This window comes from Cervus canadensis, chromosome 2 (assembly GCF_019320065.1).
Source record: "Cervus canadensis isolate Bull #8, Minnesota chromosome 2, ASM1932006v1, whole genome shotgun sequence".
Lineage (NCBI taxonomy): Eukaryota > Metazoa > Chordata > Mammalia > Artiodactyla > Cervidae > Cervus > Cervus canadensis.
In genome coordinates this window covers 112,768,357-112,789,817 of record NC_057387.1, presented here as the reverse complement: position 1 = coordinate 112,789,817, position 21,461 = coordinate 112,768,357, and the positions used below count along the sequence as shown (strand labels likewise).

Genomic DNA, 21,461 nt, shown 5'->3' with positions numbered 1-21,461 from the left:
ACGTCTCTCTGCCCAGGACAGAGCATCCAGGCTGCTGAGTGACCGCCACGGAGTCCCACGTTTGTACATTCCTTGTAGACACTGGAAAACCAACCTGAGGAAACCCATTTCTTTCCACGCCCTCTCAGCTCCCTCACAAGTGAAAATCACATTTGGAGATGCCTGTGCTTACATTTAAAACCAATGCCTGGTGTATCCTTCAGCGACGCTCCAGAGTTTCGGCTGAACAGACAGAGGCAGCTGCACTGGGGCGTCCTGCTTTCTTCCCCGGAGTCCCAGGGATCCCTGCAGGAAGCTCAGCTGGGCAGATGGGAGAAGGGAGCCCTAGCTCCCCTTCCTAAAGGGGCTTCCCAGGTGGAAGCCATCTGCCAACGCAGGAAATGTAGGTTGGATCCCTGGGTCAGGAAGATCCCCTGGAAAAGGAAATGGCAACCCACTCCAGTGTTCCTGCCTGAAGAATGCCGTGGACAGAGGAGCCCGGTGGGCTACAGTCCGTGGGGCTGCAGAATCAGACACGACTGAGCCGCTGAGCACAGCACAGGAGGGACCTCAGGCCCCGCTGAGTTGACTCCCCTCCTGCACGCCACCCCTGGCTTCCCCGTTTGCATCAGTGAAGCGAGCCTTCCTCCTTCCTGGGCCGTGCACCCGCATCTCGCCCTCGCCCAGGCCTCCTTGGGGCCCTGGGCAGCCTGGAGGTGGTGCACGGCCGGGAGCCGGTGACCCGGGCCAGGGCCCAGCTCCCCCGTCCCATCTCTGGGACAGAGCCCAAGCAGCGTTGGCTTCCCCTCTGCACGGGTGGCTGACGCCCTCCAAGCCCCGCCGGACGTGCTGACCCTGAGTGCTCTCCTCTTCTGTGCCTGCCGAGAACGCGCCCTCAGCGGGTGCTTGTGAGCCGTGTGGGTGGGCCCTTCCCTCCCTGACTCCCGTCCCCGGCTCCCCGTCCTCCACGGTGGGTCCACCAGGCCTCACAGGACCACCTGGGGGTCGGGCCCGAGAGTCACCCTGCCCCGTGGAGCCTTTCCTGGAATATAGAGGATTCCAGAGCATCTCGGGCTGGACATCCAGACCTCCATGAGAGAGGGCCCCCTACCCACTGAGAGGGCCTCACACTCCCCGTCACCCGAGACAGCAGCCGATGGAGCAGAGGCCGGCCCAGTGCTGGGAACAGGCTATCCAGTTGCTTCAGCGTGTCAGAGCAGGCCCCGAACTCTTCCTCCCACACGCGGGGACTGGGGGTGTCCTCACGTGGCCCCCGCATGTCAGCTGGGCTCCCTGCACCTCCGCTGGGTGCGCTGGGCGCTGGGACCCCGGGACCTTGCCTCTACCTAGAAATGTATGCACTGTGGGTGTCCCAGGTGCTGTTTCAGGAAGATAGCACTGGCAAGAGCGTTTTCGGTGGATTAGCAGGAGGGAAGGACTCAGGAGGCCCAGGGGTGTGGGGGGGAAGGGGGCCAGAATCACAGGAGTGACCCAGCTACCTGGTCTCCCGTGCCCTTCAGCCTCGTCCCCTTGTTCACGCACAGAGGTGGCGCACGCCCTTTGTTAGATTTATGCCTGGCTAGCTGATGCTCTGGCATTGGCGCCTATTAGTAACCTCTGTTTTCCATGTGGTGCTGGTGCGTGCTCAGTCGTGTCCAGCTCTTTGTGACCTCATGGACTTTAGCCCTCCAGCCTTCTACATCCGTAGCGTTTTCCTGGCAAGCATACTGGAGTGAAGTGCTGTTTCCTTCTCCAGGGCATCCTCCCACCCCAGGGAACGAACCCACATCTCCCACCTCTTCTGCACTGCAGGCAAGACTTCATTACCGCTGAGCCACCGGGACCTTTGGTTGACCTCGCTGAATGTTAGTACTACTGTATCTGTAAATCCTTTGTAATTTTCTGCGTGCTGATTGCAAGCCGTGACAGTTCTGTTTTTCTTTTCCATTTGTTATGTCTTTCTTTTTTTTCCCTGCCTCGGTGCGTTGGCCAGGAGCACAGGTACTGCTTGAATAGTGGTCATTCTCCCCTGGTTCCGGGTCTCAGAGGAGAACTTTCACTGTATAACTGCTGATATGATGTTGCTATGGGTCTTGCTGGTTGGTTGGTTGGTTTTTGTAAGAACCTATCATCAAATCAGTGTTGCGGCTTTCTGTTTCTAGTTTCACATGAGATTAGTTTTTGTTCATTTCCTCATGAATGTATGTGGAGTTATCAGATACTTCTTTTCTCTCTGTTGAGATGATATAAATTTTATTTTGTTAATGTGGTTAATTATACTGATTAAAAAAAAATTAAACCCACCTTTCATTTCTGAACTGAATTCACATTGACCAAGATACAGTATCCTTTTTGTATGCTGTTGGATTTTGGTTTGCTAACAGTTTATGATTTTTGCTTTTGTGTTAGTGAATAAGCTTAACATATAATATTTTTTCCTGCCAATTTTTCATATCAGGGTAATGCTATCTCATGAAAAAAGTTGAGAATTGTTTCCTTTCTTTATATTTTCTGAATGGCTTTGTGTCAGATTGGAAGTGTTAATTGAAAGCTTGATAGAACTTTCAGGCAAAGTCATCTATGTTTGGAGTTTTCTTTCTGGGGCAGTTTTAAATTACAGACTTTATTTCTTCCAAAGTAATTGGACTATTGCGGTCTTCTATTTCTTCTGATATCAGTTTTGGTAAGTTGTGTTTTTCAAGCAGCTTTTAGATTTTATCAGTATTTGCATGATACTGATTGTTTTAAGGTCCTCCTGGTTAACCTTTTTCATATCCATAGGATCTATAGTAGAGTTTCTTCACGGTGACACTGTTGTTCTTTGGGACCACTTAACTCTGCTTTGAGGTGCTATCCTGTACATTATAGGATATTTAGCAGCACGTCTGGAATCTCCCCTAGCTTTCCTGGTGGCTCAGTGGTAAAGAACCCGCCTGCCAGTGCAGGAGACTCGGCTTCGTTCCTAGGGTCAGGAAGACCCCCTGGAGAAGGAAGTGGCAACCCACTCCAGCATTCTTGCCTGGGAGATCCCATGGACAGAGGAGCCTGGCGGGCTCCACTCGGTGGAGTCACAAAAGAGTCGGACACGACTGAGTGACTAGACACCAACAGCGACAACTGGATCCTCCCAGGTCGCTGTCAGTGACGTCCCGGCCCCAGCCGTGAGAGTCAAAGTCCTTTTATTGGTCTCCCCAGAGCTTTTTCTATTCTACTGGTCTTTTTACCGAACCCATTTTTTTTGTTCAGTTAATCCTAAGAATTTTTGTATCTCTTTTCTGTTTTATTAATGTTTACTCTTTATAATTTCCTTTCACTTTTCCTGAGTTCAACTTCCTGTTCTTTCGTAAACCCTTGGATGGACCCTAACACAGGCATTTTAAGACTCATTTCTTCTCTCCACAGCTTCAGTTTTTTTTCTGGTTGTCATTTAGGTTGCATGCCAAGTCGCTTCAGTCGTGTCCAACTGTTTGCGACCCTTTGGGCTGTAGCCCGCCAGGCTCCTCTGTCCTTGGGATTCTCCAGGCAGGAATACTGAAGTGGGCTGAGACTAGGTTGAGACTGAAACTGGTTGAGACCAGTTTCATCTTAAGTTGCACCTTGTGTTTTTTGGAGAAGTCACGTTTATCCATCCTTCAAATATTGATGTTCTGAGTGTATTTTGTCCAAACCAAATCTCTTCCTATATGAATCCAACGGAGGAATGAATAGCCGAAGATGTTAGCAGTTTATCTGGGGAAATTAGTCAATTCGAAATGTTATTAATAACTAAATTGACCTTTAAAGGGATTGTTAGAAGGTTTAGAGTTATCTGTCCAAAGAGACATTTTGGAGTTTTAATGGCAAGCTTATATGAGAGCAGATGTTCATTTTGAGAGGCATCTGAAAGTACCAAGACTCTCCCCCTTTCCTCTCCAGCCCACTCCATGGAGATTTTGGTCTAATGTGTCTGATTGGTAATATGTCTGCATTCCATACAAATGGAATGGTAAAATTAGTATTATTAATGTTTTGAGATCCCACTGTTTCCAAGAAGTCTTGACTGGGTGGAGATCTGGAGGTTGAATGTATTTGAAATCTGAAGGATCTCAGGCCAGTTTTTTCAGATTATCTTTTTCCTCTTTAGAGCATGATTTATTTCATCCACACACCCATCCACCTATCCATCCATCCAGCCTCTACCAGTACTGAACTGGTCATTGATTGAAGGTCATGGATTTAAAAAGAAACACCGTCAAGATCTCGTCCCTGTTAGGAGCTCTCGATTTTGTGGCAGAGACAGCAGAGGGATCCATCCAGTAATCTTAGGCTGGCGGTGCCGGCAAGGAGCCCCCCACATCAGGACTCACATGCAAGCGGAGGACGCGGCGGGGTGAGGGCAGAGCTTCCGAGGGGAGCAGCATTGCCTCTGCATTGGGTGCTCTGATAGCAGCCTCATGCCACCCAGTGTCTCCTTTCCAACATGTGTTTCTCTTCTGAGCGTATTTTCCCAACAAAGGAATTTATAAAAGGCAATCCTAATTTTTTCTTTAGTCAGAACCATTAAAAAAGAAAATCCCACACACAAAGCCCAACTGCTCCAGAAGCAAGTTCTGGAATTCACTCTTGGATTTGTTTCTCTCTTGCCTAAAAGCGAAGAAGCCTCCGCAAAAGCCGCAGGAACCTTACCACACTCTCTGGCTTCCTGCTCTCTTCCCTGCCCTTCCTTTTGTGACGCTGGCTCTCTGGAAATCTGCTTCAAGCTCTAAAAAGCAGCTGGGACACACTTGAGTTGCTCAGCACAAACTACAAAGCGGTGGCATTGACTGTGCAAAACAGATGCTGTTTGCGTTCAAATAAAGGACAAACATAATATTTGCATTAATAGAGAGCATTTGCAAAGGTCTTTGCATAAAGTGGTTTATCCTTTTCCAAGAGCTGGTTACTTTGTACTAATTTCCGAGTGTAGCAGAGGATAAGCAATCTTTTGTTGATTATGTCTCACAAAGAGTTGCTTTTGCACAAGTATAGCTGATTTCAGAGAAGGGCTCTCCAATATGCAAATACAGTGTCAAGTGGAACACGATATTGATTGCTGTCAGTCATGTTCTTGTAGCTTTTTGTGTTTAAAAGTTGGCTTGATGAGCTATTACTGTGTTCTCAGTGCTACCAGACTCTGCTTCTGCAAAGAGTTTTGTAAATAGTTACTCAGGCCAGGCCGTGTCTCACTGGTTGCCTCTTCTTTGTGAGGAAAGGAAGCCAGACGGTGTGTGGAGTGCTTTGGGACCCAGCCAGTGCAATTTCAAAGGTAGCTATGCTAAGTCGCATCAGTCGTGTCCGACTGTGTGCGACCCCACAGACGGCAGCCCACCAGGCTCCCCCGTCCCTGGGATTCTCCAGGCAAGAACACTGGAGTGAGTTGCCATCTCCGTCTCCAGCACATGAAAGTGAAAAGTGAAAGTGAAGGCGCTCAGTCGTGTCTGACTGTTAGCGCCCCATGGACTGCAGCCTATCAGGCTCCTCCATCCATGGGATTCTCCAGGCAAGAGTACTGGAGTGAGTTCCCATCTCCTTCTCCGGACAAAGGTAGCTCTAGTTAATTTTTATTTCATTAGCAAGGGCTAGATGAGTAAAGATACAGAAATCAGAGCAAAGGACAGATGCTGGTTCATCAGAGAGAAGGAGAGCCCGAAATGCATATTTTTAAGTCCTGCATACCAGCTTGCTAAGTTGCTCCAGTCGTGTCCGACTTTTTGTGACCTCTGTGGATGGTAGCCCACCATGCTCCTTTGTCAGTGGGATTTCCCAGGCAAGAATACTGGAGTGGATTGCCATTTCCTTCTCCAGGAGATCTTCCTGACCCAGGGATTGAACCTGCGTCTTCTGCATTGGCAGGTGGGTTTTTTAAACCTCTGAACCACCAGGGAATTATTCAAAAATGAGCTAAAATTTGGTCATTAGTTTCCTACCTTAACAAAGTGAAGAGGGGAAATGTTTATGTTGAGGATTTTCATTGTTTTTAAGAGGAAACCAACTAGGTATTGTAGACAGTGGTTTTGAAACACATAATACACAGAGGCACTGAAGCCAACGTTTGAGGAAGTAACATGACACATAATGAAAGTAATCTTAGTAACTCTGTGACGCTTTGTGTTAGCTCAGTATCCAGTCCTTATCTGTATGCACGTACATGTTTAGTGGTGTATTTCCTTACCCTTGCTCCTAGCATCGTACTCTTCTACTCCGGAAGCGACTTTCTGAAATAAACCATTAGTGATTATTTCAACTCGAGTTTGTCTGTGGTAAACTTTCTCAGTTTTTGTCTGTCGGAAAAATGTCCTTTTCTTTTCCTGGAATGGTAGTTTAGCAGGGTATAGAACTGTAGGTGCCATGTATTTCACTCCGCTGTTTTAAGGTCTGTTATCGTCTCTTGGCTTTTTTGGTTGAAATGTTAGCTCTCAGTCCTGTGTTGTTTCTTCTTAGGTGATCTGAGAATTATATAGAATTCTCTGGATGACCTCAACCTAACCAGGTTCAGGAGCCCAGAGGCTCCTGATTTTGTGTCTTATTCAGTTTGTAATTGATTCTATGTCTTGTTCACCTCTATGTGTTGGGTGCTCGTGGTAGCCGGGTTTCCCAAAGTGTGAATTGGTTTTTGCTACAGGTGCCCCTGTTAATTCAGATCATCAACCAAGCGACCCAGGTTTGACCACTGTTGTTCCCCAGTTCCTCTTTCCTGCAGTTGCATTAAAAGGTTTGCCATTCTTTCTAATTGTCTGCGGTTACTTTAATGCTCCATCAGTCATAACTGAGTACCCACCTGATGGTACTCATTTTCATTTCATTACAGATTGCCCTCATGCCTAAGCAGACATAATCTCTCTGTATAGATATAAGAACCATAGGAATTGGTTATAGATTAAGAAAGGCTTTTTTTTTTTTTTTTTTGGTTTGGTGAAATTTCTACAGATTTCCTTTGCCCCATAATTCTACTGGTTGTTTAATACAGTGGAGGGCTACATACATGATTTCACATCTCTGTTGAATTTTGAGGGATAGAAAATGACTCTGTTCCAACGATTATAATATTTTATGAGAAGATGAAGACATGTCATCAGTTCAGTGCAGTCCATCAAGGAGGTAAACTTTGGGGATAGAAATATGCCCCAGGCTCTTGCTTTGCTCCTCCCACTGTGGGCGCCCAGGACGCTTGCTGGGCAGTGTGAGGTTCAGGCAGCTTCGCCAGGTGAAGCCTCTGGCCACCCAGGCCAGGGGGCTGTTCATCCTGAAACTGAAATAGGCGGGCAGGGAGCAGGGCACAACATTTAAAAGGATGACGTATCCACAGGGCATGACAAAAACTGGTTAGAGCCAAGTAGGTCTGAGATGGTTTGACTTCCTGTAGACCTTGAGCGTCATTGTACGCTCATTATGATGCATCAGCATATGCTAAATAACGCACAGATGTAGGCGCCGCGACCATGGAAGGCCAAGAAGTGGGTGGCGACCCAGTTGCTGGAAATCCCCACCTCTTCTCCCAAAGTAAGTTTGAATAATCCTCCCACTCATCAGCCTATGAAATTGCCCAGCCCATAAATTGCCCACCTCATATGTCAGGGCCTTTTGCCTTCAGAAATGGCCCACACTCTGTCTGTGTGGTGTATTTCTCTCTAAATAAGTTCACTTTCTTACCTAGAACTTTTGTCTTTCACTGAATTCTTCCTGTGACAAGACATAAAGAACCCGAGCATCATTAAGTCCAGAGACCACCTGTGTGATTTCACTTAAAAGGCAGCGAGTTCAAGTCCCAGCCTGGGGTGTAGCGGTTTCTAAACCAAGGGCAAACAAGCGTTAATGGGGTGATGTGCCTTTAGAGCACCATCTGGATGGTCAGAGTGTGCATGTCTGTGTTGAGGGAAGGACAGAAATGCTTGGTTTCTACTTTCTTCTTCTTTCAAAAATTAGTCCATATGGAATGTAGAAGATAGGGAGTATCGTCTAAAAATTTGGATATATCTCTGTTTTTAGAACTACGAAGCTTTCAAAATTTGGAAGTTTGTTTGAAACAGCCATTTTTAACATACTGGCGACCAGGAAACAGTCTGCCACTTTCCAGTGTGGCTGGGGGCCACGTCTGCACTTGGGAGGAGCAGGGTGGGGGTGGCCGGCAGGGGCCCCTGGGCCCGGCCCATGAGGGCTCCACAGGACACTGGGGCTCTGGGGGCAGAAGCTGCCCTCCTCTTCTGCTGTCTCCCTGTATCTTTCAGTTTTCCTCCTTAGTTGCTGCTAAATATTCTGAGAACTAACCCACCTGCTGGCGGGAGGGGAGAGGGGCAGGCCTGGCCCTTTGGCTGGGGTCCTCCCAGGCAGCCTGCCCCTTGAGCCTGGGGGTCAGTCAGGGCCCTACACAGGGAGCCTCTTCTCATCCCGTCTGCCCTGCTGGGTGAAGACTGTCACTAAGCCCATTTTACGGATGTGGAAAGTGAGGTCAGGTCATTCATGTGAGGTCAAGGGCACCCAGGAGCAGATCTGGGCCGTGGCAGCCAGCACCCGCTCTTGGTGGGCCCAGCCGAGCCTGGGTGCCTCCCACCAGGGTGCCTGGGCGCCCCGGTCATCACTCAGAAGGTACCGACTGAAGAGAAGCGAAGGACAGAAATCCATATCCTGTCACCGGCATCCGCACAGCCTGTGTCTGACAGCAAATTGCTGCTCCTGCCAGTAGCTCTATTTTTAGAGGGTTAAAATAGAACACAGTGGAGTGCAATTGCTGTATTTTTAGAAACTGAAGTTCGCGTTGTATAAAAATGGTTATAAGAGGAATAATGATAAGGTTTAGTTTGTCTTGTTTCGGGAGAAGCTGAGCTCTGTAGAGTGGATCCATGTTGTGTGTAACAAAATGTAACAGTGATTCTGCTGCTTGTATACCAGCTTTTCGCAGGACCTGGAAAAGCTAGTTTTACTGGAGGAAGGGGCGTGCTGGGGAGTTTTGAATTAAATAATAACGATGCCATTCTCCTGCGTGCATGGACACCTTTGAACAACCAGCAGCTGGAGCAGTGGGACAGCTTCCTCCCGGCCACGAGGGGTCCACGTGTGGTTCGGAGCAGGTGACGGTGCGGCCACGGCTGCAGGAACCCTCCAGGGGACCGTGCCTCCGCAGGGGTGGCCCACGTGCCCCCTTTTATTTCTATAAAGTTACCTTTTAGAAAATCATGACAGTGGAAATCATTAAAAAAAACCCCAAACTACAAGCTGTATATTATTAGATAGTACAAACATAAGAGAAAGACAGACTTCCTGAGAAGATTCAAAGCTCATGTTGCAGGCCCCCACGTCCACTCCGCGACGGCCCCTCAGCTGCATTTGTAAGTTGACCTGAGATGATCGTGGGCTGCAAGGGGAGGGCTGGCGTGGGTACCACGCGGGCGGAGGCGGCCCGGGTCCCGGCCCCAGCTCCGGCAGCTGTTGGCCTGGTGTCACTCCCAAGCCAGTCCTCTGCCGCCTTCCTTCTGCCGTGACCTCCCAGCACAGGAGCCTGTGCCCCCAGAGCCTGCAGGGTGCGTCCCCCGTGAACACGCTGCAGCCACACTGTCAGCTTGCCTGCGTGAACTTGCTCCAAATGGCCGTTCGGGTTTATTGTTCTGCGTCCGTGACTCACTTCTCACAAGCGGCTTATTAACAGGCACCTCTTTTCTGGCTTCCTGTCGCTTAACCACAAACACCTTCCAGCTAGCCTCTAACGCTCGGCGGTGTGGAAGGCGGGCTGGGCACCGGCTCAGCCGTCCAGTGGTTTTGCCCGCTGACTCAGGGTTTCAGGAGATGCTTCCTCCCATCAGTGCCGTGGGACTGGGCGTGCGTTGGTTCTCCACGCAGATGGGACCGCACGTGTCACAGAGGGGCAGGTGAAGTGGGAGGGCACGGTATGTACCTCGTCCTTCATTTACGTTCTTTTATTTAACCCTGGGTCAGTTTACGTCCCCACTTGACACATGAGGAAACAGCCTGGGTCGAAGCGACAGGACCACTCACCACCCTCCCTGTTCGGGGGAAGCCTGGCCTATTGGACCCCGAATCCCCCGGGGCCATGCGGCCTCCAGGACAAGCCTCCCAGAGGACCCCCCCACACAGAGGGCCGCTGTGTCCGGGTGAGGGGGTGGCCTCGGGGAGTTCTGTCCATTAGACCGCTCGGCAGTTCAGAGGTCATTAGTTCAGAAAGTAAAAAGCCTGCAGAAACTATGGTGGCGGGTTTGCCTGTGGCTTTTCAGAGGCGTGCGGGCTGGTCTGAGCCGCTGGAGCAAGCCTGGTTATCGGCAGGTGGGCTTCAGAGCTGGTTCTCGGTCCTCTCCAGAGTTGTGTTACTTCTTGCCGTTCTTCTTAGTCATGGAGATGCAGGCTCACCGTGTGCGCCTGCTCGGGCCCCTGTGGACCTTCTGTCGTCTATGATTTCTTACTTGGACTCTGAGAATCTGCGCGTTCTGCCTCCGAGGTCATCTTCCTCGTCCGCCTCCGGAGCTCTAGCAAACAGCTCTGGGATGACTCACCCAATCGCATCCTCCCCGCAGGGCAGATGGACATCCTCCCTAGAGCAGAGACGGATCTGTTTTCAAAGGCGGGCTTAGGACATTCCCTCCCGATTTTCTAAATCACTTATTAACGGTTGAGCTGGGCCAGGCTGTGGGGACAGCTGAGAGCTGTGAGCTCCACTTGGGGAGGCTGGGGAGGGGCAGACGGTCCCTGGAGGACCGTCCGAAAGGCGGGCTGGGAAACTCCCTCCAGGAAACGCGGCCCTGGGCCGGAGAGGACAGAGCCGGCCTTTGTCTGGCCTCCCAGGGCTCCAGCACTGCCCACCCGCGAAGCTGTTTTCCTTCCTTGCTTCCTCGCATCCCTCCCCAGTCTTCCCTCCTTCCCCTCCTGCAGCTTGAGCTGGACGTGAACCCCGGGGATGGGACAGTGTCTGCTCCACTGCAGGCAGCTCTGGTCCAGGCCCCTCCCAGTGGCTCGTGATCACGCTCACTGTGTGTCCTTCCTCACGACCCGACTTTCTGTGGGTCGTGTCTCACGTAGGTGAGGGCCAGTCCACCCTGACCAGGGCTGAGGTCCGCCTGACATCAGCTGGGCCCTGTGTCCCCCCATCATCACGCCTCAGGAGCACAGGATCCGATCACCTTACAAAATGCTCACAACCTCAAGGCTGAGAGTTGCGTCTTATTCTGCAGAGATTTTTAGGACTTCAGGCCAGGGAGACGGCATCTCAGTAGCCCTGAGAGAGCTGCTCTGAGGAGGCGAGGGTGGGGGGGCGGGTTATGTAGAAGTTTTACGACAAAGGGCAGGTGGTCTGAACATCATGAGGTTATTGTTAAGTAAAGGAAACCAGATCACCCAGTTTCAGGGATGTAGTGCTTTTCTACGTATGGGAAGATGCAGGAGTCTGGGCGCCCTGAAGTCACCCCTTTCACATGCACCCCAGCTCTCTGGGACCAGCATCCAGAGCTCCAGGGTGCTCCCCGCAGGGAGTCCTCCCTGCAGCCCGGTGGCTGCCGGGTTGCAGGTATTGCTCTCCTTCCTCAGCGCCCTCAGGACTCAGAAATTCACTTTTGGAGGGCCTGATTGCTGATGACCATGGCATCCGTGTTTACGGATATGGCAGGAAATACCCATTTCTTGACCCCTTCGCTGAGTTGCATGTGTGTGTGGAGGGTTCGCTTGCCTGCACAGCCAGGGGCTGGTAATCGACTGGAGAAGGTTAGGAATGCTAGTGAGAGAACTGGTTAGACCGATGCTCTGGCTTGTGTGAAGTGAGGACAGATGCTACTGAACAGGAAGTGAGGGCTTGTCTTGGCACCTTGCCGAAACTCTTACCGTGAAGAATTCCAGGAAAAAAAAGATGGACTTTAGCTGGTGTAGCGAGAGCCCCCTGTGCCCATCACAACCCCGAGCTTTCTGACCATTCCCACTTCATCAGGCCCCCCTCCCCCAAGCTTTATCTCCTGTAGAATTTAAAACAAATCCCAAATGTCATAGCACTTTCCCATAGATACTTTGGTGTATGTTTCTAACAGATATAATCCCCTCATCACACTCAACAAAATGAATAATAATTCCCAAATATCATCTTACACCCAAGCTGTGCTCCACTTTTGCTGGTTGTCTTTGTCGCTTTTTCAAGTCAAGATGCAGACCTGGCCCTGAGCCCCTGACCTGCAGCCCTGACCCTGTGGCGGCTCGCCCACCACTCTGGGGGGCCGGGGCATTTGACCTGCCATCCTCTCCTTCCCACCCGACTGATCAGAGCCTCCAGGTGGCCTTTGAACGTGTTCCTTTAAATTCGTATTTCCTATAATCTGGTAGCTAGCTGCTGCTGCTGCTGCCACTGCTAAGTCACATCAGTCGTGTCCGACTCTGTGCGACCCCATAGATGACAGCCCACCGGGCTCCCCCATCCCTGGGATTCTCCAGGCAAGAACACTGGAGGGGGTTGCCATTTCCTTCTCCAATGCATGAACGTGAAAAGTGAAAGTGAAGTTGCTCAGTCGTGTCTGGCTGGAGGAGATTTAATTTTCAGGGGAAGGACAAGAAAACCTCATAGATCAGCCTTGACCTTTGTGAAGTTTGCCTGCTTTTCCTGCAGGAAAAATACCTGCTCTGGAGGAAGAAGGTCCCGCTTCAGTTTTTATTTTCTCTTAATAAATATCCGCAAACTGTATTGGACGTGCCTCAGGAATTCATAACACTTAGCTCATTAAAGTTTAATTCACATTAATGGGCACACATAAGCTTTATTATAGAACTGGGCCATTCTTCCACAACTTGCATGATGAGGACAAGAAGCAACTAATGGTTCAGGATGCTGTTGGCTCTTAGCAGAGCTCACGGGGGAGGCGCCCGCCGGGCCGTCCTGAGTTCATGGAGCCTGGGCTGGTGCTGGTATCAGCTGGGCGGGGGCCCCATGGGACGTGGCCTGGGAGGGAGAGGGGTGCCAGAGGGCCTGTTGGCAAAGGAGGCAGGGAGCTGAGCGGTGGGGGGCCAGGAAGGGAGGGGCCGAGCCCTGCGGGAGAAGGCTCTGGAGACCCCCCACGTCAGGCGAAGGGGGCTGGGGGGATGCGAGTGTGTTCTGACCTCGTGAGTCGTTTGTGGCTGTGACGTTTCAGTCTCCTGAGCCACCTTCTGTGGTGTAAACGATCAAGAGGGTCACACTCCCAGTAGGAGGGGGCCAGGCCCACAGGTCAGGTGCAGGGCACGCTGGCATCCTGCGACACGCCACACGCTCAGCACGGGCTTGTACGGCGTGGGAGGGGCCGAGCTCTCCCCAGGCCAGGGCGGGGGTCAGCGGGTGAGCCTGGCCCGCAGACCCTGCCCTGTGCACCCCGCCTCCTGCCCAGGCCGGTCCCTTCCGTCCTCACTGGGGCTCGGTCAGCAAGCCCCTGGCCAGACGCGGGGACTGCCTGCTGCTTTTGTCCTTCTTACAAAGGGGGACCAGTTTTTGGAAAGCTCTCTTCTGTCGAGTTAAAAGCAGCACACACACAGCCCCAGCGCAGGAGCCTGCCTTTTCTCCTCGAGTCTGTCTGGAAGGACCTGGGGCGTCTGTCCGGTAGCATTGGTCCTCGTGGTAGCCTCACACCCAGGACAGTGAGCGCCTTCCCTCCGACGGCCCCGGCCCGCCGGGCCCGGCCCACCTGCGCTCCAGATTTGGAAGCCTTCTCCTCGGCTGAGGCCCCGCGTCCAGGAACCTGGGCCACCTCACTCTCAGACCCTCATCACAGACGTGTGTCTGGGAGCCTTAAGGATCCAGGGGGCAGAGGGAAACCCCAAACTCAGACATGTGCTGGGGAGGAGCCCCCTTTCCTTTGTAGACCTTCTAGCAAGTTCCCTGTAATACCTACATTCACAGGGAGGGAGGGGAAAGGGGGGACTAAGGCCGTCATTCTTACTGAGATGTGCCAGCTTCTCTCCAGGCTCTGGAGCCCTGGAGGAACAGAAGTAACTCACACGCTGACCTTCCAAGTGCCTCCGGGAGACACAGACCGAGGGCTGGCCTCCCGCCCGCCCCGCTGAGCCCCAGCCAGGGCTCCGGCCAGGCCCTGCCCCCCTGCACCCGCTCCTGCCTCCTCCCGGGGGTCCCACGACCGGGCTGCCCTGGGTCCCCTGTGTTCCTGTGGCCTCCTCTGGAGCAGGTCTGCTGTTCTTAGCTCCTGAGGAGTGTGGGGAGGAGAGCTCGGGCCCTTTTACTCGTGTGGGCAGCGCATAGTGGCTTTCTTCCAAAGAGCCCAGTGTGGAAGGGGAAGAAGTGAGCACCGTTACTGTGGCAAGGCCTGACGGACAGACTTCCACCCAAGTGGTCAGGGCCAGCACCCGCGCGGTGCGCCGTGTTGGTGGGCTGTGGTGTCACGGGATGGACGCGACGCTCACCTCCGCGGTCCTCCTGCGGACCCAGTCCAGCCAGGAGCCAGTCCGACCATCCGAGCTGAGGGACTCGACAGACCGCATGACCCGCCCTCCTCAACTGCCAAGGTCATTGAAGACCGAGAACGTCCCAGGGCCTGTCGCAGCCAGGAGGAGCCTGAGAGGACGTGACCAGTACATGTCATACGGGGTCCTGGGGTGGGGGTCCTGGGATGGCAGGAGAGTGTGAGGGGAAAACAGAGGAGCCTGAGTGGTATGTGGGCCTCCGTTCATGGAAGACAGGCTAACGCAAGATACTATCCCAGGGGATGCCGGGCGCAGGGTGTGTGAGGACTCTCTATACTGTTTAATTTTCCTGCAGATCCACAATTGTTGGAAAATACAAAGTTTGCATAAAGGGGGCCAGGAAGGTGGGCTGGGATGAGCTGCTGCTGAATGCCAAGGATTCCGTGGCCTCCTGTCTGAAACGGCTCTGTGCGACGGGGAGCGGTGAGTGCTGCTGTCCCGCGATGGGTGACAGTCTTCCGTGGCGGTCCAGGGGTCAGGACGCCACGCTTCCACCACCGGGGCCCGGGTTCAGTCCCTGGCCAAGGAACTCAGATCCCACATGCCTCACGGCACGGCCAAAAAATAAAAATAAATGAAGTAGCAATAAGGATAATAAAGCAATTTTAAAATTTAAGAAAAATCAGCTGGGTGACAGGCAGCCTTGTCATCCCCACTTCATTTTGGTAACCTACATTAAAAAAGTCCCACTGAGCACCTTTCAGAATAGTACCTTTTCCTGTTCTTTCACGTACACAACACAGCACGTGTGGAACTAAGGTGGAAATGTGAGGCTGGGTCGCCAACGCTCTGGAATCAGAAGTAAAACAGGTTCCAGACCTCACTCAGATTCCATCTGTCTGTATGACTTTAGCCTTTGCTTTGGTCTCCGAACTCACTGGACCTGAACAAGTCCATTTATCCGAGAAATGCAAGTTGGTTGGACATGAGAAAAGGAAATTATCAGATGAAAAGGGAAATTATTTAACTGCATGAATCGATACAGAAAAGCTTAATAAAGTTAAGCACACACACGTGATTTTAAAGTAGACTTTGCAAAGTAGAAATAGAAGGGAACTTCCTTAAACTAATAAACTTATCTCAGAAACCAACAACAAATGTTATACTTGCTGGTGAAATAGTGGCAAACATTCCCAGTAAGATGGCAAGCCAGACGAGGGTGTTCCGTTTCACTATTTCTGTTCCATAATGTACCCTAAGTCTGAGCAGTAGAATAAGGTGAGAAAAACACATTAAAAAGCTTCAGGGCTGGAGAGGAAGACCAAACAGTCATTATCAGAAGTGATGTCATTCTGCGTGTATAAAGTTCAAAATAACTTCAGGTGAATGATTAGAATGAATGTGGGTTGATTAGCAAGCTGCTATAGTGCAAAGCTACCGTATAAACATTGATTGTGTTTCTATATACCAGCAAATAGCAATTAAAATTTAAAGTACTATACACATGATATTTTGGGGCTTCCGTCGTGGCTCTGAGGGTAAAGCATCTGCCTGTAATGCGGGAGACCTGAATTCGATCCCTGGGTGGGGAAGATCCCGTGGAGAAGGAAATGGCAACCCACTCCAGTACTATTGCCTGAAGAATCTAATGGATGGAGGAGCCTGGTAGGCTACAGTCCATGGCTTACATAATATTTTACTTCAAGTATCAAGTGTCTGGCAATAAATCTAAAGATGTTCAAGATCTCTGCACTCAAAAGTCTAAAACTGTTTTGAGAGAAATGAGATGAAGTGATGCTCCGTGTTCACGGGTTGGGAGACACGGTACTGCCAAGATTCTCTGCTCCTGAAGTCTGGTCACGATGCGGTCCCAGTCAGGGTTCTTTTTCTTCTTCTTTCCTCCCTCCCCGGTTCTCTCTCTTCCCAGCCCCTCGCAGTGCGTGTCCCGTCCCCCCACTGCCCTTCACACGGGGGTCTGGGGCACCGAGGGGGTCCCAGCTCTAGGCCCATCAGGAGGCAGCAGGCTCTGTCCTCAGGCTGAGGGAAAGGCTCTTCATCGCCCAAGGTCTCCTCCTCCCCTTCTTCACAGGAGGACGGGGAGGCCGCCGGCGCCCCAGCTCTGCCTTGCAGTCGGACGTGTGGAACGGGGCCCCGGGAGCCTGGGCCCGGCTCCATCGGCCTGAGCACCCCCTCGCCCTGTTCCTCCGCTCCAGCCGCCGCTGTTGTGGGGTGTTGAGTCGGGGGCCGAGGGGAGCGCTGGGGAAGAGACCGCAATGCCTTTTTTGTAGGGGGGGAGGAGGCATTTGAGTCATGTACAGATCAATAAGAGACATTTTAGTTTGAAAAAAACAACGCCCTCCGTTCTTTCTCCGTTTCTTTCTCCCCACCTGTGTCTTTTTCTTTCTTTGGGACTTAACTGATTCTCAGATTTCTGTGGTTAAGGCCCAGTACCGCCCAGGGTGATTCTGCAGAAGGCAGAGGCTCCCACCTGGCCGGGTGGTAAGACCTGGTGTCAAGTTATGGCTGCTAGTGTGATTATTGGCACGGGTATAAACAAGTTGGCCTAAAGGAGAGAAGTTTGGCTTGTAACAGAATCCGTGTTGCCGATAGGTCCTCAAAGTAAGGCTTCTTAATAATGGTAATGGGACATTTGGCTGTTCTCATAGAAAAAAAAAAAAAAGACGTACTCTATACCATATACAAAATCAATACTAGAGAGATAAGATCTACACACAAAAGGGAAAAACCACAACACTTTCAGATGGCAGTAAGGTAAAGAATCTTTGCAACCTCCCCGTGAGGAAGAGCTTCTTAAACCTGACACTAAAAGGAAAAGCTGTAAAAGAAAGACTGATACATGTGACTTTAAAGAAGGAAGCTGTGCTCTCTGAAACCAGTCCTGAGTGTTCATTGGAAGGACAGATGCTGAAGCTGAAGCTCCAATACTTTGGCCACCTGATGTGAAGAGCTGACTCATTGCAAAAGACCCTCATGCTGGGAAAGATTGAAGGCAGGAGGAGAAGGAGACGACAGAGGATGAGTTGGTTGGATGGCATCACCAACTCGATGGAGTTTGGGTGGACTCCGGGAGTTGGTGATGGACAGGGAGGCCTGGCGCGCTGCAGTCCATTGTGAGGATTTTTGAGCCCTGAGACCGGGACCTGGATTTGTGAGGCCCTCGGGGGTACTCGTCACCAGCTCTGGTCACCGAGGTGACACAGAGTGACGTCCCCGGGGCTGACTTCCGTGCCTGAGCACGCCTGCCCACACTGGGCCCTGTCGCCCCTGTCCGTGGACCTGATGCGTCCTCCCTCTGCGTTTGGGTCTGAATCCCCCAGGGGCTGGAGGGGGCCCCGCTGGCCTCGTGTTCTCAGCCTGGGTCGCCGCCCTGTGACATTAGGAGTCCTCCTTGTGCAGGGCCGCACGCCCTGGACTGGCAGCCTTGGGCTCCCGGAGACACCGGCAGGTGTTTCAGGGGTGGGGAGAGGAGGCCTGACGCGTTTGTCCTCCCCGTGGCCTCATCTTGAGGTCCCGCCTTGATTCAGGTCCTGCCCCCTGCTGTCCTGTCTGCTGCCTTCTGCGAGGAGACCTCTCATGTCTGGGCCTCTGAGATCCCCCTTTCGGAGTGAGGAGCGCAGAGTTTGCTGGTGGCGTTCGGCTGACGGTGGTCTGTGGTGGTCTGTGGAGGAGCCGGGAGAGGTGGGCCACGTGCCCGGCCCCGCGGGCTCTCCCGGCTTCACGCTGCCGGCGCCGGAGCTGTACTCCAGCCCCGACGGCCCCTCGGCGGAGTCGGCCTTCAGAGGGTTTCACACGGTGACACCTCCCGAGAGGCAGGACACTTCCTCTGCCCTCACGCCGAGGTGGAACAGTCTTCCCGCGCAGCTTTCCTGCCTGACCTCACTCGGCAGGGCTGGGAGGATGTCCGCGTGGGGCTCGGACTTGCAGTGTGTGAAGCACAGGCTGGTCCAGCCCGGGAATGGAGCCCAGCAGTCCCTGTCCCTGACCCGGGCGGGCAGGCTGAACATCAGCTCGTGTGTGGGGTCTGCCACGCTCTGAGCAGAGAGCTCCAGGCCCACGATGCCGCAGAGGCCTCCCTGCGTCCTCGGGAGGGTCTCCAGGACTCGGGAAACCCTGCGGGGTCTCCTCAGGGTCGGTGTTTGTCCTTAGATTTTGAGCATCTTCAAAGACACACCAGGGTCATGGGATAATGCACTCAGAGGCCATGAGGTGACGTCCATTTGGGGTGAAAAGCAGGGCTTTGGTACCAAGTCGGTAGACCTGCTGTTACTTGCTTTTGCCCCAGTTTGTAAGCTGGCCCGAGGGAGCCGATGGCTGCTCTGGGAAACCAGTGATTTCTCCCAAAGTCAGTAGCGAGAGTGACCACACGCCAGCGTCTGTGATGATTCCCTTATTACCGCAGGCGTTCACACCCATTGTTGAAGCTAATTTTACATCCCAAGTGTGATTCCTGGAAGTCTTCCCAGCACTTCCTTCTCATCTGTGAGAGAACGTGGTCTGATGGCAGCCTGTGCCGAGTGAGGGGCAAGTGTGGTTCTGGTTCTGCCACCTTTGCGGTCAGAACACAGTCGAAAGGTAAACTCGTAGGAAACGGTCCCTCTGGCTGTAGGAGCCTGGCCCGGTGTTTTCCCGGGAGCGGGTTTGCGAGTCTTATTTCCCTTGCCTGTCCAGAGAGCGGGAGCAGCCTGCGTGCTCTCGGCGGGGCCTCGGGGGCTGTGACTCTGTGGCCCCGGGCCCAGGGCTGTGTCTGGGAAGACGGTGAGCCGCTCTTCTGGGTGTGCTGTCCTACTGCCCGCGGTCGCTCCAGAAACGCTCCGTGCCTATCAGCTGACTGTTGAACAGAAGGAACCCACGACGGCTCGGCCAGACGCCCGCAGGCCAGAAACTGGTGTTTGCTCTGTTGGAGATGCGAGCTGGTTGGGTTGTTGTGCATGGGGTCTTTTCTTCTTCTGAAGTTCCGCAAATCAAAATAGAACCCGTCTCCTTTAAAAGTGAGAAGGACACATGCATTCCCATTGTCTGCAGGGAAGGGCTCCTTGCAGACTCCGAGTGTGAAATACTTCCATTGAATCGTGAGCAGTTTCTGAAGCCAAATGCTTTCTCTGTCCTCCAGATGGACTTTCTGGCCGAGACCAGCCGGTGGAGCTGCTCAACCCTGCCCGCGTGAACCACATGCCCAGCACTGGTAAGTCCACTCCCCCAGCGCTGCTGGACACTGGGCGCCCCCGAAGGGGTGTCTGGGGCTTCACCGTCCTGGGGGAGTGTGGAGAGAAAGGGGTGAGGTCTCAGGTCCAAGGTGGGCAGGTGCTCTTTCCTGGGGTAAAATAGGGTGCTGGTTTTTAGATGTGAGATGGGCGCGGCTTGATGCTACTTAAGTGGCAGAGAGTGCCAGGTCCTCTGTGTCCTGAGCTCTGACACGGTGTGTTCTTCCCAGAGGCGAGAACTGCTCGTCTGGGGTCTAACTCCAGGCCTCAAAGGAAGGAGCCCTGCACTTGAGCTGGGGACACCACGGGGCAGGTCTCACTGGGTCCAGGGCCCCAGGCTCCGGGGGAAAGTGCCCTAGATGTTTCTCAAAGCAGCTCTCCTTCTGTAATTAGCAAAAAGCGTTGGCTGTGATCAGGAATTTCTCATTCCATGTGTGATGCTTCTGCATGCCATGCCCTGGGCAGTGTTTTCCTAATTTACACAGCTGTGGAAGCTTTTCTTTCTCCTTCTTGTAAAATGTTTACCCTCTATCTGGTATCCTCCGGGATTTCAGCTCAGAGACTGGATCCATTCCTCTCGGGCCCCTTGGCCTTACTGAGAATAAAACAGGCCCCGTGAAGGCCTGGGGTGGATGTAAGGGAGCCACTGTCAGCGTTTTGAGGTCAGCACTGCCGGGCCTGGCTTGGCCGTGTCCTGAAGGCAAGGCCCCTGTCTCTGTGGTTTACGCTCCATGGCACTCCTGGACGCCAGCCTCCTGCGCCCACTGTGCCTGCTGTCTGTGTGGGCAGGACCGGCTGGGACGAGGAGGGGCTCACGGACCCCTGCCTCTGCCCTGGCCCCCAGCCGCACCGCCTGCGGCCACACCTTCCCCATCCAGCTAAAAAAAAGTCAAGGCCTGAGCTGGAAGTGTCAAAGGAGAGACTCCTTTCTTTCTTAGCGACTCTCGGAGGCCTGCCAAGCACTGTCTCTGGCGTCTCCCCAGACACGCAGCTCGGGCTGTTTGCGGTGCTCCTCGAAGGTGCCACGGCCCCGGGCTAGTGCCCACCTGTCCAGCAGGTTTTCTTGTTCACCCAGGATGCCGGGGCAGCGTGGGGGAGGGCTGAAACTAGCAGCTGGCGATGCTCCTCTGTCCTGTCTGAGCCCCGCAGAGTCAGCAGGGCCGCTTTTTCCCTTTCCCTGAGTCTGTCTGGCCAGGGCAGCTTTGGTTTAAACCCCGAGTCCTTGTGTAGCTTGGGCCCCTCCAGGCAGTTTCCTAACGCTTGCCCAGGTGTGGGTGGAGGGGGTTTCAGTAGCTTGGTAGACTATGAAAAGGTGGTTCCCAAGTGAGCCAGAAAGTGGGCGGCTTCCCATGCGCCTCACGGCTTGAGAAGCACGTCCTGCTGGTGGAGACTTCGTGCGGGCCTCCCAGCTCCGTGTACAAACATGGACCGCAGTTCTGGATGGGGATGGGGCGGGTGCCTGGAATCCTGGGGACCCACCGCCTGGGTGACTTCAAGCAAGCTGCCCAGTGTCTCGGTTTCAGTCCTGGACGGGGTGATCACATCGTCTCTGCAGGATTCTCACAGAGACCAGGCCTGAGTCTGATTCCTGGTGGCCCCTGGGTAAACGTCCGGCGGCCGGATGCTGAAGATGGCATGGAAGCATGGCCGTGGCGGTGCCAGCTCGGATCCCAGCACAGCCCCTGTGGTCTGCTACCCCTCTTCTCTTTCTTTCTTTCGGGGAAGGCCCCCACTCGAGAGATGGCATATCGGGGAGGGGGCCCCAGGGTACTGGAGCCGTAGCCCCACACCTCCAGGTTCCGTTGGTCAGAGTCAGAGGATGACCTGTGCTCGCTGGTAACCCTCCGGGTCGGCGCGTGCAGCGTGGCTCTAAAACCC

The 21,461-nt window shown here is 53.1% G+C and overlaps 1 protein-coding gene across 1 annotated transcript in view; it reads left to right on the top strand.

The window, feature by feature from the left end:
- Positions 1 to 21,461, top strand: part of HDAC4 (histone deacetylase 4) — a 179,001-nt gene that overhangs the window by 9,030 nt on the left and 148,510 nt on the right. Inside the window, exon 2 of the mRNA XM_043462161.1 lies at positions 19,493 to 19,564. Within this exon, the coding sequence (XP_043318096.1) occupies positions 19,493 to 19,564 (72 nt within the window). The remainder of the gene's footprint in view (positions 1 to 19,492; positions 19,565 to 21,461) is intronic.